This window comes from Bombus flavifrons, chromosome 14 (genome assembly GCF_040668555.2).
Source record: "Bombus flavifrons isolate JBK064 chromosome 14, iyBomFlav1_principal, whole genome shotgun sequence".
Lineage (NCBI taxonomy): Eukaryota > Metazoa > Arthropoda > Insecta > Hymenoptera > Apidae > Bombus > Bombus flavifrons.
Genome location: NC_138455.1, coordinates 10,441,400 through 10,455,600, shown reverse-complemented (window position 1 = coordinate 10,455,600; position 14,201 = coordinate 10,441,400). Strand labels below are relative to the sequence as shown.

General features: G+C 36.8%; 1 protein-coding gene and 1 long non-coding RNA gene across 9 annotated transcripts in view; one reads left to right on the top strand and one right to left on the bottom strand.

Moving 5' to 3' along the window:
- cher (filamin A protein cher) overlaps nucleotides 1–14,201 on the bottom strand; it is a 52,618-nt gene that overhangs the window by 2,925 nt on the left and 35,492 nt on the right. For 7 of the 8 annotated variants that reach the window (XM_069127640.1, XM_069127638.1, XM_069127639.1 and 4 more), the window contains 4 exons: nucleotides 7,381–7,521; nucleotides 5,867–6,169; nucleotides 4,430–5,485; nucleotides 1,330–1,523 (listed from right to left, as the gene is read on the bottom strand). In XM_069127640.1, coding sequence (XP_068983741.1) covers nucleotides 1,330–1,523; nucleotides 4,430–5,485; nucleotides 5,867–6,169; nucleotides 7,381–7,521 — 1,694 coding nt within the window. Of the gene's footprint in view, nucleotides 1–1,329; nucleotides 1,524–4,429; nucleotides 5,486–5,866; nucleotides 6,170–7,380; nucleotides 7,522–8,309; nucleotides 8,497–14,201 lie in introns of those variants that run through there. The other variant, XM_069127644.1, reaches the window with a different exon arrangement.
- Nucleotides 267–1,924, top strand: LOC138187157 (uncharacterized). Its single transcript, XR_011175101.1, has 2 exons — nucleotides 267–927; nucleotides 1,027–1,924. It is a non-coding gene; the product is annotated as an uncharacterized LOC138187157 (long non-coding RNA).

Below are 14,201 nucleotides of genomic sequence, written 5' to 3'. Positions count from 1 at the left end.
CTAACGATGATACGTTAAATGATAGGTTAATTTCTAGTAAAGAATTTTGAATACAGCAGCTATTCGTTCTGAATGGTTCACGGTATTTTTTGAAACTTTACTACTAGATGCTTATCTTGCAAGCGTAACTTCGTCAAATTTCTCCGTAGTAGGAAACAAATGCTAGTGTATATTTTCAAGAATATTTTCTGATTTTTTGGGGGGAAAGTATCTAAAGATGAGATTCTGTTTCGTTCGTGTCAGGTTTCAAAGTTTGTGAGTAAACGTTGACAATTTCGTGATTTCGTAAACGTTGAAAGTTTTGTTTGCAGGTATTTAACATTTTCTACGATATTCAAAGAAAAAAAAGTATAATTCGAGGAAATCTAGCAAAGTTAGAACCGTTTTCGAAGAATTTGATGAAGCTACGATCGAAAGGAAATATTTGGTCGCATGAATGGAAGACGCACGCAGAATATGCGATACGCGCATGCGGCACAAACCTACGCAATATGATGTGGCATCGTTGTTTCACAAGAGGAAGTTATTTAGAGCGCGCGATTTTCGCAAGGACTTTGTCGCCTAAAATGATGCAGGTTTCTAAGAAAAACGAAGGCCTTCAAACACCCCGGCTATGAAATTCCGCTTGTTTAGCTGAAAATTCAACGAGGAATCTGATGTTTATATTGCATCGTTTACGTAGCGATATCACTAGCGAGGTTTCATTTTTAAAGTAAATAAATCCGATGCTTTATGCGTAGTTTCGTTACGTCAGACGCGTACGCGGCATAATTTTAACGAATTCAAAATACAGAAGTATTATTTTTCCAGTCGCCGGGCATCTGTAAACGATACAGACCGTCGTTTATAAATATTTAAATAACCGTTAGTCTCCTACGAAACCCATAGATTAATCCGCATTTATTCGCATTCGCCATCTATATGCAGGTGTGCTAGTTACAATAAATAGTAACTAGAAGATAGTTCTAGATATAATCGATAGATGTAATCGATAGGTTTAAGATATTCTTTTGTTTTTATCCCTAGTCTATGTAAGAAAGTGCAAGAAAGGTTATTCAGCTCAGAACGGTGTGATAGATTTATCCGAAGGATAAATCTAATAGCTATTGTGATCCTACCTCTAAATACAGAAATAACAACAGCATTATTAGGCAAATAATTAATTAATTGGAATTTTCTATTTGTCAACGAGTTTTGGAAATTATTCGTAAGAATTTGAAAGAAATTGTAAAAAAAGAAATTAATTCTAGCTGTTACCGATGAAAAACATATTGCTCGTAAAGGTACATGTCACAATGTGATTTAAACGGTATACAAATGGTATGGTACCTTCGCATCGAGTTCACCCTTGGCACCATTTTTGCGAACGAGAAAGATTGCTGGCTTGTCTGGTTGTACGCCGGATTCCGGAAATTGCGCCACTTCCAGCTTATGAGCGTCGCCCATCGCCGGTGATATGTAAAGTTTGTGCGGGGAATCGGGGATATGCTGATCGTTGAACTTTATTCCTACCCTGTATTCACCTGAAAAAAAGAACAAGTTATTGCTTCGATTCGAATATACAGATTTTATCATAGAGTGTCATATTACAAGTTCGAATAACGTTTATCTGAATTATTTACGATACAAATACGGACGCTAGTATATTCGGCAAAACAGTATGATTAATACATTCTGGCACGATGTAAATCGACAGATTAATTCCTCTGTCACACCGTGTAGACTAACCATCGTCTTGGCTGTTATCGTCATTTCCCGTAAAGAGTATTTGCGTGGAAGCAGTGAAGGTGGCCATCGTTTTATGTCCACCGATATATTACAAATCCAAGATCGAAATGAATATTTTTATTCGAATGTGTTGCGAGTTCTAAAAAAAAAAAAAAAAAAAAAAAAGGAACGACGGAAAGATACTGGGGAATAAAAATATCCAAAATTGCAATTACGATAGAAGGAGAATCGTGCGAGGGGAGATAAAAGACGAGAAGAGAAATTAGAATGTAACACCGAAATTGGAAAAAAATGGGAAAGAGACAAAGGTAAGGGAAGATAACGAGATAACGAAAGCTTGACGACGAGAAGAAAAGAAAGCAAAGTGTGAACGCGAAGAAGGAGGATAAAACGAGGAGAGTGGAGAACCGAGCGCAGCTAAATCGCGAACCACTATTTTCCTCTGGCTGATTCTAACTTCTGATCTCGATTCGTCCACGCTTTCTCTCTTTCAGTTCTCCATCTCGCTCTTCTTCTGTCTCTTCCTCTCCTTCGATGCACACCATCCAAATATAACGGCCACGCTAATTCACGTCCAGCAGCCGTAGCCACCAAAATATGAATCCACCTTAGACGCAAATATAGACGAAGGTATTTCTGGATCAGCCGAGAACAGCCAATGAAGACTGGTGAGAGCCCTTGTCCACCGCTGCTTCAGAATGCGGTGAGTCCATTTTTATCGCTGTTCATTCATTCCGTTACGCATAATACATTAACGGCAAAAATGTCGAATCTTTTTTTTTTTTTTTTTAATTGTCATCCCTATCCAACTTCTGCGATGATCTTAGTATTAATCGAAGAATAATTGTTTTTTCCCAGGTTGTTAAAACGTTGCTTGTCTGGACAATTATATCGTTGATCGTGTCAAACAGATATTTTTCATTTTTTGATATTTTGTATTAATAATCGTATCCTTTCTTCGGATCTTCGATTGAAAATTAGTAGATTCTGATCTTCGATTTTACTTTCATAAATGTTTGAAAAAAAGGATGCTCCACCAAGGTAATGTATTATAGAATTTTGAGCTGATCTTTTTTGAAATTCTTAAGTTTTACGAAGCACGTGGTAAATTGAAATTTTTAACCAATCGTCTATCTTACTTTGAAACGTTCAAAGTTTATCGATGCTACGTAATACTTCTTTGATTGCAATTTAGAATTTCTCTGCTATTTATATCATTCTTCCATCCACATATTTTCCGCGATATAACGAAAGCGAGCATTATCGGGAAAATGTTACTCCGTTGTTTCTGTGGGTTTTTGTTACGCGCATAGAAACGTGAATCACAAATATGCATCTTTTAGTTACATATACATTATTATACATGCATACGTGTGCATCTTCGTTCGATATGTAAACAACGTGACTAACGTTGCAAACTTGCTCTTCTTCGTCGACTTGTGTTATAAATTCTTTCTTTATATAAAATTGTTTCTTTACAGAAAATTCATCGCCAATGACTGAATCGAATGTTAAAAAAATTTTTTAATAAATAATGAATTACTTTACAATTAATTTTATTCCGCATACTGAGATATACAGCTCAATCGTCTCATTTACTTTCCCTTTGTTCTAGAAATAACCAAATTTCTGGTATTCTTGGTATGCAAGTTCACTGCTTTGTAACACATTGTATGTTTGCTTTCATTGTTATCCTGGCAGCTCCATTGGACTATTGTCTTGGTCTTGTGTAGTAAATTTAAGATATGACTACTATTTTGTAAAAAAAAACGCAGTAATAATGAAACAGAATTACCAATTTTGGTTTTAGTCCAATTGTAGATTATTCTCCTAAGATTTTGCCAGAAATCTATATCAATGGACATTTTGTTCAAAAATAATAAACTCTGGACATTAAGCATTGGATGATTCATGAACGAAAGTCGTAAACGCTTAAACGGTTTAATTAACAGGCATGTTTGCGTGTGGCTGACTCGATAAAGATTTAGTACTTCAAATGAACAATATAACATTCGGGATGATTAACCAACTAAAATATGAATTATCGACGTTGGCAGGCATCCATGACTGAAGTGACAGTAAGTGGTAGACTGTTTTATGAACATTTATGTCGCAATTAGTGTACCATGAACCTCATTTTCCATCGCTTAATAATGCTGTCAAGCTGACACCTGAGAATTCTATTGTTTCTTTATCCACTTCGCACACACCTTTCACTACCATAAATCTAATTTATCTTTTATTTTTCCGGATTCATATATACACATATTCCTATACACACATGCAGATATTTTTCCTATAAGAATAAGAATATTTTAAACTGACAATACATCAAGAAGCACGTGGTACTGTCCACTGCTTTTCTCCACCAAGAATATGTGAAATGCATAAAATTTGAGATTATGACACCTTGATCTGTTTCATAATTTCCCCTGTGACACTAGACCGTGGATTTCTATGCAAATTTACATTTTTATGAACGCAGAAAGAGATGGAACTTAGGTAGAAATTCGTTTCACCTATTAAATATCGCAACAAGTATTATTTTTATATACATATTCTCATCTAGTATATGCACTCTATTTGCACTTTCAGGTGGCCCATAAATGCACAAACATCCGTGGTCTAATAACGCTGATGACAATAATAAAAAACAACTATAACTATTATATTAATTAGAAGAATTCTAATAGCAACTTACCAGGTTCGGAGACGACGTAGCTGACGTAACAGCTGCCGTCCTTTCGATCCTTGAAATCAATTTGAGCCTTGCTAGGTCCTTCCACGGACACGGCCAGAGTACCAGCTCCAGCCTCCCTGGTCCAAATATTAAATTCGCATGGTTCACCCTGTTCTCCTCTTTCCAAACCAGGACCGCCAGCATGCACCCTGTGTGCTCCGCTATCTCTGAACGGACCGACAGTAAATTGGAACGGTGATCCAGGGATGTGGATGTCCTTGTAGCGAACTGAAACCGTGTGCACTCCGAGCTCTTTCGGTACGAATGCGACTGCATAAAGGCCATCCTCGACTTCTTTGATCTCGGCATCCTCGGTTACGCCTCCTGGAGAGGTGACTGTTGCTGTTAGATCAAACGACGTGATGCCAGGTATCTTGAAGGTAATCTTGCACTGGCTGCCAACTTCCGTAATAGGCACGGCTTCCCTCTGTCTCTGGATCTTCTCCCTTTGACGATTGCTACCTTCTCCAGTGACTTTTATCGTAAACGGCGAGCCTTCCACGTGATGATCGGCGAATTTCAAGTTTATTATGTAATAGCCAGGTTCTGTCGGCTTGTACGAGATGTTCAGAGTTCCGTCTTCGTTGTCTTTGCATTGAATCTCTGCTTTGCTTGGCCCTTCCACCGAGAGCGAGAGGCCACCGAAACCAGCGTTTCTCGTGTCGATGGAGAAATTGTTCTCCACGTGAGTTTTACCTTCAACCAAACCTGGTCCGGATACCTTTACCTTTTTCGCGTCGCCCACTTCACGATCCTTCACGTCGATCTTGAAGGGTGAGTTCTGCACGTGCTTGCCCATCTTCTTCACTGCCACCGTATGAGGGCCGGCTTCTCGAGGAGTGAAGGAGACACACATGTTACCGTTTGGCAACATTTTTAGGAAACATGGCTCCTCGAGACCGCTCGGTGCCGTGATGGAAGCGTTCAGGGACTTCACGTCCGAATCTGTTATCTTGCCAGGCAATTGCACTTCGCTCGACGAACCCACCGAGATTTGGTTCCTCTTGCGACCTTCACCTGCAACAGATTCCAACAGAGATTTTATTGCAAACGTTTTTCCTAAACCGTACCACGTTACCCTTCTCTGCGATGGCTCTTTTTTATTAATCCTCAATTGATTTTCATTTAATATTCTATTGATATTATTTGTCCAGCGAAGGAAAACATACTTATTCGTCGAAAGAGCTCAATCTTTATAAGCAACAGACAACTTCTTGTCACTCTGTCGTAACTAATTACCTCTTAAGAATACTTCTTTTCACTTTCACTGTCCTTAAACGTTTAATTTTTAATTCAAGCGCTCTGATCTTGTATTTTTCATTGTAGTTCGATAGCAATGAATATATAGTCGGAAGAAAGTTTTGAAGATGCGAGTAAAATAAATGGAGCCACGTGTACCTGTGATTTTAGCGGAAAAAGGACTGCCTCGGATGTGTTTGCCGCCAAATATCACGCCGATTTTGTATTCTCCTGGATCGGTTGGTAAATACGAAACTGAAATTGTGCCGTCTTTATTGTCGTGGCAGGAGATCGTTGCTTTGCCAGGTCCTTCAATGGATAGCGAAAGACCGCCAGGTCCGACGTCTTTTGTGGAAATGCTGAAGTTTCCTGGTTCACCGCAAACACCGTATATCAAGCCTGGTCCGTACGCTGTCACATAGCCATTTGCTAAGGAATCCACGTGGAATCTGAATGGTGAACCTAATTCATAAGAAATATATCGTTTATTAAGATAACGAAGCTTCCACGTGCACTGAATCTGGCAAACCACCCTAACACTCTTTCTCGTGTTAGTTGTCAGAGTTGTGATTGCACTATATGCTACCTGAATAACTTTGTTTGTCATATTTCTCGGTTTTTACTTGAAAAATAACAAAAGTTTCTTTCTACTTTCTATTCTCATGTGATAACACCATATATTCTATCCAAAAATGTCAAAAAGTACAGATCGAGCAATAAATACTATTACTACTACTATAAAATAGTGAAATATTTTTAAATAGAAGGATATAAATAACAGATGGTACACGTGTACCATAAAATGGAACAATTGATGGATTAACGCTAGAAATACCACACACGCCAATCAAATTGACTGGGTTTACAATTTTATTTTAAAATTCCTACTTCGTGTTATATTTTTTTCCACAATGATGTAACGACTTTCGCAACGATAACCAAAAGAATTATATAATGAATTTTATTTTGTTTTTTATGTATTCAAAATAATTTTGTATGAAGGCTACTTCAACACCAACACCAGTTAAACTGACTGATACTTGTCAAAGCGTAAAAGGGACTTGCAATCTGTTTATCGAACCCCAATTAACCAGTTTCCTCGTTTTCTATAACTTGCCACTTGCTACAATTTGTTTTTCAAATGTTTACCGTGTATCATTCGATATGATGATATCAGATATCAGGATAATTGCGGATCGATCGCTAGATGCTAACACTAGAAATTCCACAGCAATGAAAATGACTGGTTCTACAATTTTATAAATTTGTCAAGCCTCGTTTAAGGATCGTAGTTAATAATACCAAAAATACAGTACATAAAATGAAATTGCTTCCGTAAGAAAGTAATAAATCAATAAATATAAAAATATTCTATTATTAGGTACTTTTTAAAGACCAGTGATTTTCACTGGTTTTGGTAGAAAGAGCTTCCTGTTAACTATCGGTAGTTCTAGTGTTAATGAAACAAATTGCTTGAAACGCCTTCTCGTATTCTCTTTTCCTCGGGCGTGAAAAGCATAGCCAATTCCTAGGAAAAGAAGTTGCAAAGGAAACAATTTTATTTTACATTTTCGATTTTATAAAAATTGTTCTTAAAATGTACTTTGCTACATCTCGTCTTAACGCAGCTACGTACTTTATTTTCTGAATAGAAATTTAATATTCCCACGAACCTTGAACATGTTCCCCGTTAAATTTCACTGCAAGTTCGTGCTGTCCCTCTTCTTTGGGATCGTATTTGATGGAAACCGTACCATCCCGGTTATCTGTGATTATCGGTTTGTCCATGTTCCCGCTCGGCATCTTTACTTCCGCTGAAACGTAACAAAACAGCAGAGATTTAATAACGCAACGTGAAAATGTAGATTATCGGATGAGAAACGATATGCTCACAAACGATTCAATGTTCGTCAAAAATTCTACGTAAATATCTTTTACAAATAAGAGAAACATGTATTTACTTCGAAGCACGTTTTCATTTATTTACGTGTTCCTATCGGAAGATTATTAAATATCATTTCTGTGGTTCGTATTTACGGAAATGTGAATTGTAAATAAATTGAACAAATGGAATCGCTACAAAAGATAATCTCATTTACGTAGACGATTATTCAACTTGATATCATCTTCCAAGTACAAAAGCTGTGCTATCGATTTATCAAAATTTTTATTCCGTTTACGTATCATCCCTGCTATACTATTCGCCTAACTATACGGAGATATTACACTGTAAAACGTTATAAACGTGAAAATACAAATTTTATTCTTCTAAGAATATCCTTTCAACAACGTAACAATTTCTAAGAATTGTGAGAAATTGAACGACTAAGATTCTTCAATCTCCATATAATCTGTGTATGTGTGTGTGTTTCAATGATATACCACCGAATAGTGGAATATATGAAAATAAAAGGAATTTTTTTTTTTTTTACAAAGAATTTACTTATCAACTAAAACGCATTAATCAGTGAGATTATGAGAACGCGAAAAGCGAATAACAAACGAGAATATTTGTCTTTTGAAGTATCCCGTGTATAGGTAGCGTGTACCTAAGAGGAATAAATAAGCTAATGACTAGGAATAATTTCCGCAACATTGAAACCTTTTGTCGTTTGTACGTAGAAAACACTCTGAAAAATTAACGAAGAAAAATCGGATCCTGCTGGCGCTGCTGCTTTTCCCCTATAGTTCCAGGTGTAACAGACCGGTCCACGTTCAGGATAATCGTACGAACTGCACGAAATAGTCTTGAATCCGTATCTGTAGAAGGTCGACACCTCCTGCCACGTGGTTTCGACCTCCTCTTCCTCCCAAACCATATCCAATAGTTCGATTCGGTCGACTCACTGATACGAATAACATTACACGATCGTTGACAATACGATTCGAACGATTATAATCGACTGTCAAACACGATACAATGTCAAGTAAACGACGCATAAAGTGGATATTTTTACGGGATTTTAAGTAAATATTTGCAGAAGTAAAGTAAAGATTAATTGGATCGTGTTGTTAACGAAAACGTGTTATTAGAATGTCGATAGAGATGGATATTCTAAAATTAAGCAGCTACTAATATTAGCTGATTCACGTACCACGTGAATGATCAGTGTAATTATTATTTGCAATAGTTTGACATCGATTATTTTCGAAAATTGCGGAATATTCGTATTGAAAGAATATCGTGTGTATTACGTGGATGGCGGATGGTTGAGAATTTGATCGTAAAAGATTGACGAAATCATTAGAATTAATTTCTAAATCGCTGCATTATCTCCAGCTAACGATTAACTGATTCACAAGCTGAGAAAACTAAGAGGATTTTAAATCACTGGGAATTGTTTGAAAGGACTGGGTCGTTTCAATATATCCAGGTGTATCGATCGAATCGAATCTAATTAGGTAGAACAAACACATAAAGTTGATGCGTAATGACATCGTGTGAATCGATTAATCCATCTTTGCTATTGCGATCCTCCGCGCCTTTGTAGGTTTATTGTTTCATACTTCCACTTTATTTCGATCGAATCGAATTAATTTACATAATTTAATGGGATTGAAAACGCGAATGTCGCGCGGAAAAAATGGAACAGCGGATGAGAGAAGAACGCGAGAAGGAAGAGGACACTTTCGAAGCACAAACTCTCGACCAAATGAACTACATCTAATTCTGTTTCTACACGATCTCCACTCATCTGGATGTAAAAAAAAAAAAAGAGAAAAAAGATTCTTTTCGAACATAATTTAATTGTATGGAACGCGAGTTAAACGGGACCATTTTAAAAAATGTCCATTCGAATTTACTCGTTCGCCCACGAAAACCTTCCCTCGGTATGTTCACGTTGTTTCGATAGACGAAAGTGACTTAAAATTCCAGCATTCGATAAAATCCCAGTTGATAAATAAGATTTCCATACCATCTGTTCGAAAACAATGTATCGTTTATTGCGTATTTTCACGTCTGGCTGCGATCTTCCATTTTCCACACGCACTGTATCCCTCGCACCGGATTTTTACCAATCTACCGTGTAAAAATAGAATTCGATGTGTGTCACGTAATAAATTAGCAAATGAATAAATCAGCCATCGATTAATCAAATTCGCAACTATTCCGCTGCGAGAGAGCAATGGAATTTCATTATTTCTGTCTCGATATCGTCGATGAGGATCCCTCGAAAGGGTGTACGAAATATCTCGTCGAAACGCGAAGACGAGGAAACGTGTAAATGTTGTTTCTTTTCTTTTTTTTCCTTTTTTTTTTTTTTTTTCTAAAGCCAATGAACATAAACGAAGATAATACGTTCTAAAGTCGTGGCAGGAGAAGGACCGACCGAACGAGTTACACCGTAAGAAATCGTCTGGATTTCGTCTCCCCTTTAGAAATCCTCGTTACAGTAGAATTGCTTGCAACACGAGAAAACGTTATCCCGATATCGCTTCCAGCTGGATCACGACGTTTAATCGACTTCTCGAGGGCACATCTCTGGCGCGACTGACGATGAAGCGGGCATCGCTTCGCGAGCAGACGATGCCAGCCCGGGAGACCTTCTTTTTTTCCAGAACACCTACCGTCGGACTTTATATCATGCAGTGGTCGCCTCGTGTCTAATAAATCTTTCTATCTCTGTCACACCGACCCCACCGTACGTATACGGTTTGCTTTCGAGTTTCCCGTGTCTTCTAATTACGCGCTCGTACATCAGGACGCATCTCACCCTTTAATCGAGATAAGAAAATAGTACAAGAGCTGAGAGTACGCAAATGGTAGAAAAATCGAGACAGTTCGATCGACGCTATTTTATTATCCGCACTGATAAAGTACATTATTTTTTCATTTCCAGAAGAAGAGAATGTACTTTTTTTTATTTAATGACAGATTGCTCTTTGTCTTTGAGATGCGTACAGAGTACGTTTAAGAGGAACACCGAAGAAAGGGAGCTTGGTATATTTCTAGTACACTTAGCGAGAGATCCTGTGACAAAAGTAAATCCTTCGAGTAAGAATTTCCTCTTTGACGAAAATCTTGCACTATATACGTACTGTTTTATATTTCGATATTTTGTAATAATTAATAATTAATTATTTTAATAATAATTAGTTGTAATTTTCTGCAACAGGTTCTTTCACTATCACTGACGAATGATAGCAAAATTTCACGAAGCACAATTTCGAATAAAGTAACGAGAATTATACAGGACTTTGCTAAATTAGAAAATCGACAAATTTGTCGCTATAAAAATATCTCATCTTCGATATTGTGACGAAACGTTGTCAGTCCTTTCGAGGGATACGCGTTCTTTTTCAAATACATTTGTAGCAGCGCATGAGTTGCAGGAGGATGGGTATCCTGTTATTGTTTTGCCTCGGGATATTGAAATATTTTTGAAGTACAAAACGTAACGATAAACAAACTGCGGGCAAAACAATGCCACCGCTACGTGCAACCGTTAATAGAAGTTGAATTTAAACTTTCCGGTACTCGACCGACCGGTAAAAATAAAAAGACACGATCGTTAAGACGATCAGTTTGTATCGAGCAATCTTATAGCGATTAACACTGGAACTACCACACCAGTTAAATTGTAAAACCAGTCAATTTTATTTTCAAATTCCTACTTCGTGTTATATTTTTTCCGCAATGATGTAACGACTTTCGCAACGATAACCAATAGAATAATTATAATTTATATTCGAACTGAAAATAATTTTGTATCGAGGCTACTTGTACCAATACTAGTCAAAATGACGTACTTGTCAAAGTGTACAGGAGTCCTGTAATCTGTTGATCGAACCCCGATTAATCGGTTTCCTCGTTTCCTACAATTTGCCACACGTTTTTCAAATTTTTACCGCGTATCGTTCGATATGATATGAGGAAAATTGCAGATCGATCGCTAGATCGCTAGATGCTAATACTGAAAATACCACAGCAATGAAAATGACTGGTTCTACAATTTTATAAATTTGTCAACCCTCGTTTAAGGATCATGGTCCTAGATGGATTGATAATACCAAAAATGTACTACATAATAAATCAATAAATATAAAAATATTGTATTATTAAGTATTTTTTAAAGACCAGTGATTTTCACTGGTTTTGATAGAAGTAGCTATCGGTAGTTCTAGTGTTAATAATAAATTTGTGTACGCATATCGAGCAACTGCACTAAGTATCAACTTGTCTCGTTACCAACGCGTTTAATCGTCCTTCACAGATTTAATATTACGCCCCGGTGTTCAACTTAATAAACGTTTAATCGAGTAAGATTGGATACAGATATGCAAAAGCAATTTACATTGGTCCGTTGCTTAACCTTCGACCGATGTTGTACATTGTAAATTACTTGTAACATGAGAAATATGATTGGTTCTTGGCAATACGAACCTTAATAAATCCAATCTTAATGAGACGTAGAGAATCTGGCAATAGAGCCGTATTTTTAGATCGAATGGACATTTATACATTTCGGATCTTTTATAAACCTGTGACTTTGTCGACAATAAATTCATTGTATCTTCATATTATGTTTAAACCAGAAGAACACTTAACAAAAGTTTCATGAAAATTACTACAAAACTCTCTATCGAAATGCCATTTTTCTTCGAATAAAATGCTATAAAATTTTACACACAAACCTAATTACACATACTCATTTTCGTCTTATCAATTTAATCATAATTATTTATATTTAGCATACTTAACGCTCTCCTGTATTCTTTCAGTCACTTTCGAGCCAATCGTAGTTTCACATTATTTTCAAATCTTTTTAGTTTTCGCTTTAGCTTTACAAGTTTGAATAATAAGATAATTTCTACTAAAAATTCCTATTTAAAGCATCGAATCTTTCCTCTCGTTAAAACAAGAACAAGACTCGGATATTAAAAAATTCCAGAATTACAGCATTATTTAAATACAAATTGGAAGCTTGTCGTCGGATATTTAATAAAAATGATCTGTTTAAAATTTCTTATGGATGGCCGTGTATATTCGTGCGATCAGACTCACGTACCAGCTATTTGATCCACTTATATCACTTCGATTTAAACGTTCGACACGCTTCGTCCACTTTGATATTTTTACGTTCTCCAACGAAACGGGTCATTTACGTAGACGGTTACATAATTCTTTATTATGTGGAAGGAATCGCGGAATTCTTAAGATAGAAGAGAGTGGAATTTGGCGCATAATATCCTTCCCTTCCACTGGCTCGCTGTTTCCACTTTGCGCAGGGAAATCGTCGAGCAAGGGGGTACGAGATCGGCCGATTCGTACGCGTTAAACGCGTGCCAAAGGTAACACGAGTCACACGAGAAATCCGAATGCGAGCGTCTTGATTAATTGCAAAGCATCGCAATACGTTGAATTTACACGACGTTACGTTACTCACGTGCGTTTGAATTGTACGAAATGTTGCAAAGATATCGACGCGAGAACGACATCCACGAGAACCAAGGAAATTGATCACCGAACTTAATATGTTGGTGATTAACAACATCGATATATCTAATCACACACGTTCTTTGCTATAGTATTTTATATCTGACACATTGCACCGTGCATCAGTGCGTGTTTCTCTCTGTGAGACGAACGAACATTTCGAAGGAAAATTTCAATTCGTTTGGCTGATTTGAAAAAATTGTTGCTCCGCAACGAATGGAGTTCGTTATTTGATTATCGAATTGTCGTAACCGATCTTTCTCGAAAATTAAAATTTTATTTTACGTTCGACAGAGACGCAAGACGCTTATTGCAGTGAAAATTGCTATTTTATAAGCGTTATAGCTGATTATCGTCATCGAGCTATGAGAAATTTAAAGACGCAAAATTCCACATAATACAAAAAGATATACAGGGTGGTTGGTAACTGGTGGTACAAGCGGAAAGGGGGTGATTCTACGCGAAAAAAGAAGTTGAAAATATAGAATAAACATTTTTCGTTTGAGGCTTTGTTTTCGAGAAAATCGACTTTGAATCTTCGCTCGGTACGCGTGCACTTTAACACGTCTCGTTATAACGGATCTCACTGTAGATCGTTGTCTTTTTTTTAACTTTTTAATTTGTTTTTTAATTTTTTTCTTTTTTTAATTTTTCCATCGAGACAACGTACTACAGTGAGATCCGTTATAACGTACCGCACGCGTACCGAGCGAAAATTCAAAGTCGATTTTCTCGAAAACAAAGCTTCAAACGAAAAATTTTTATTCTATATTTTCGACTTTTTTTTTCGCGTAGAATCACCCCCTTTCCGCTTGTACCACCAGTTACCAATCGCCCTGTATAAAATATCTCCAGAGTACGGTACTTTTTATAATAATCGATAGAAAGAGGAATTTTTTCTAGCTTTTTTAAATTATATTCTGAAAAGCGTAAATGTACGTAAAAATCCGCTGAACGAGGAGAGAATGAAGAAGAAGGACAAAAAGATATTTCCAAGATTTCCATCGTTCTAGTTAAAGATTTTGAAACTCGGGCTTCGATTTTTGGGCCAATGAC